Source organism: Lactuca virosa, chromosome 4, assembly GCF_052849685.1.
Source record: "Lactuca virosa cultivar CGN04683 chromosome 4, Lactuca_virosa_CGN04683_v6, whole genome shotgun sequence".
Lineage (NCBI taxonomy): Eukaryota > Viridiplantae > Streptophyta > Magnoliopsida > Asterales > Asteraceae > Lactuca > Lactuca virosa.
The window spans coordinates 370,826,329-370,828,857 of record NC_136429.1 but is presented as its reverse complement, the minus strand read 5'-3'; the positions used below and the strand labels follow the sequence as shown (position 1 = coordinate 370,828,857).

Genomic DNA, 2,529 nt, shown 5'->3' with positions numbered 1-2,529 from the left:
AATCACCAATCGACTCCCTATGGACTTCTAAAATGATTCAACACTCAATGCAAGAAACATTATCAAGACTGAATTGATGCGATGCCATATAAAATTTTGTTCTAAAACATGCATATTGGTCAATTAAAGTCTAGGAAAGAATGTACCCGTGATATTTTTTTGGGCGCGAAAATTCGGGATTTGAAAATCTTGCAACTCTCCACCCCAAGCTTTAAGCTTTGTTCAATATCCCGTGAGAAAAGCTTAACCGCAAAAACCCGAGAAGTCCGACAACGAATTGGGATTCCGGCGAAATTTTCCGGCGAGCTTTGAGAGATATTTTTAATGGGGTTTGTAGCCTCAACCAAGAGGAGCACAATGGTGGTGTCGGAATCGCGAGAGGTGGCCGGAGTTGGCCGGAAAATGGCCGGAAAGTGGCCGGAAAGTGGCGAGATGGTGGTGGTGGCGCCCGGAATTGCAGCAACGGATCAGACCGGATTTTGGGTGGGGTTTGTAGAGCTCGAAAAAATTGGGAGAGAATGGCGGTGGTCTCACGTAATTCTGACCGACGGTTTGACGGGAAATCGAGTTTTAGTGGGGGAGATGGAGGTGTTCTAATGGAGTTTGGAGAAAAAGGAGAGGAAGTGGGGAAGAAGGAGGGTCGGATGGTGCTTTTGATAGGTTTAAGTTGTGGTCAAATGTGGTCAAAACCGGGTCAACGGAAGTCAACGTCCCACGCGGACGCGTTCGCGAGTACACGCGGTCCGTGTGAATAAGCTTGGAGCAATACTGTTTTGCATTCTTTACACGCAGACGTTTCTAGGGATCATACGCGGTCCGTTTTAATAACCCATGCGGTCGAACCCACGAGTACACGCGGTCCGCGTGTAGTTGCTAAAAACGGTCCATTTATTCGACATTTCACGCGGTCATCTTTCCGAGCACATGCGGTCTGTTTGTATAAACACGCGGACGTCTCTCCGGGTACATGCGGTCCGCGTGAATAAACCTGAAATCCTTCTGCTTTTACTGTTGGACGCGGACATTATTGGGAACCACATGCAGACCATTTGTTTATTAACGCGGACACACCCCTGAGTACACGCGGTCCGCATGTATCCTGTAGCAATTTCCTCAATTTTCGCCCTTTGACCAAAACGAACTCCGGGCCTTAAAATCCAACACTCTTTTATTGCAAGAAGGAAGAAGAAGAAATGCGAAATGCAAAAAAGGATCTATCTTCGACATTTATTCGAAGTTGGAAAAGATGAAAACTTGAAGTTTTTCAAAAATGCCCTTCTTTAACGTCTTTGGCGAGACGTCCTTCCCTTTCGATTTCAGTATACCGGGGCATCCAATTGGATGACATCTAGGACATTTGCGTTAAAACCTTCATAGAAAGGTTTCAAACGATACCTATTGACTTTAAAGATTTGCCCCGTTTCTTCACTTCGGATCTCAACCTCTCCCAAGACTTTTAGCACAACAAATGGACCTATCCATCTTGACCTCAACTTTCCGGGAAATAATTTCAATCTCGAGTGGTAAAGCAAAACCCTATGTCCCGGCTCAAAATGCTTGCGGTTAATGGACTTGTCATGGAAAAGCTTCGTTTTCTCCTTGTAAATTCTCGAGTTTTCATAAGAGTCATTTCTTAATTCTTCCAACTCTTGAAGTTGAAGCTTCCTATGCTTTCCCGCCTCATCAATGTTGAAGTTGCATTGTTTGACCGCCCAAAATGCATGGTGTTCCAATTCCACGGGAAGATGACATGGTTTTCCAAAAACTAATCTAAATGGAGACATGCCTATCGGGGTCTTGTAAGCGGTCTGATAGGCCCAAAAGGCATCATTAAGCCTTAAACTCCCATCCTTTCTTGTCGGATTCACTGTTTTCTCAAGAATACTCTTCACTTCACGATTCGAAACCTCTGCTTGACCGTTTGTTTGAGGGTGGTAGGCGGTAGAGATACGATGGGTCACGTTGTACTTTTTCAGCAAGGCCTCCATCATCTTATTGCAAAAAATGCGTCCCTCGATCACTAATTAAATCCCTAGGCACACCAAATCTCACAAAGACATTAGATTTCAACAAGTCGATAACCGTTTTGCCATCATCTGATCGTGTGGCTTTGGCCTCAACCCATTTAGAAACACAGTCAACCTCGAGCAAAAATATTTTGTTGGAAAACACATGTGCATTCCTTTCCCATTTCCGCCGGTACGTTGGAGGCTTTTGCGGCAAAAATAAATGATTGGCTGAGAATGATTCCCTCATTCTCAACTTTTTTTTTCTCAATTGAAACCTCCTATATATATATATATATATATATATATATAGGTTTAGGTTCATTTGAGACCATGCTAATTTTGTGAGACTGTGATACGCAATCTAAAAATAATTTTAAAATGCAAAAAAAAGGAAAAATCCAAAAATTCTTTTTTTAATTATTATTTTCGTCATTTTATTTATCTAAAAAAATAAAAAATAAAAAAATACCATTTTTTTAAATACGTGAAATATTCTAATAGGATATTACACTGTAAATAT

The 2,529-nt window shown here is 42.0% G+C and overlaps 1 protein-coding gene across 1 annotated transcript; it reads right to left on the bottom strand.

The window, feature by feature from the left end:
• Positions 1 to 1,316: 1,316 nt before the first annotated feature.
• On the bottom strand, positions 1,317 to 1,988 carry LOC145106338 (uncharacterized). Its single transcript, XM_079043341.1, has one exon. The coding sequence runs from the start codon at positions 1,986 to 1,988 to the stop codon at positions 1,317 to 1,319; it is 672 nt and encodes a 223-aa protein (XP_078899467.1).
• Between the last annotated feature and the right edge of the window lie 541 nt (positions 1,989 to 2,529).

Bases quoted from the DNA above. Each gene is read 5' to 3' on its own strand.
- LOC145106338 (XM_079043341.1), bottom strand. From the start codon at position 1,988: ATGGAGGCCTTGCTGAAAAAGTACAACGTGACCCATCGTATCTCTACC.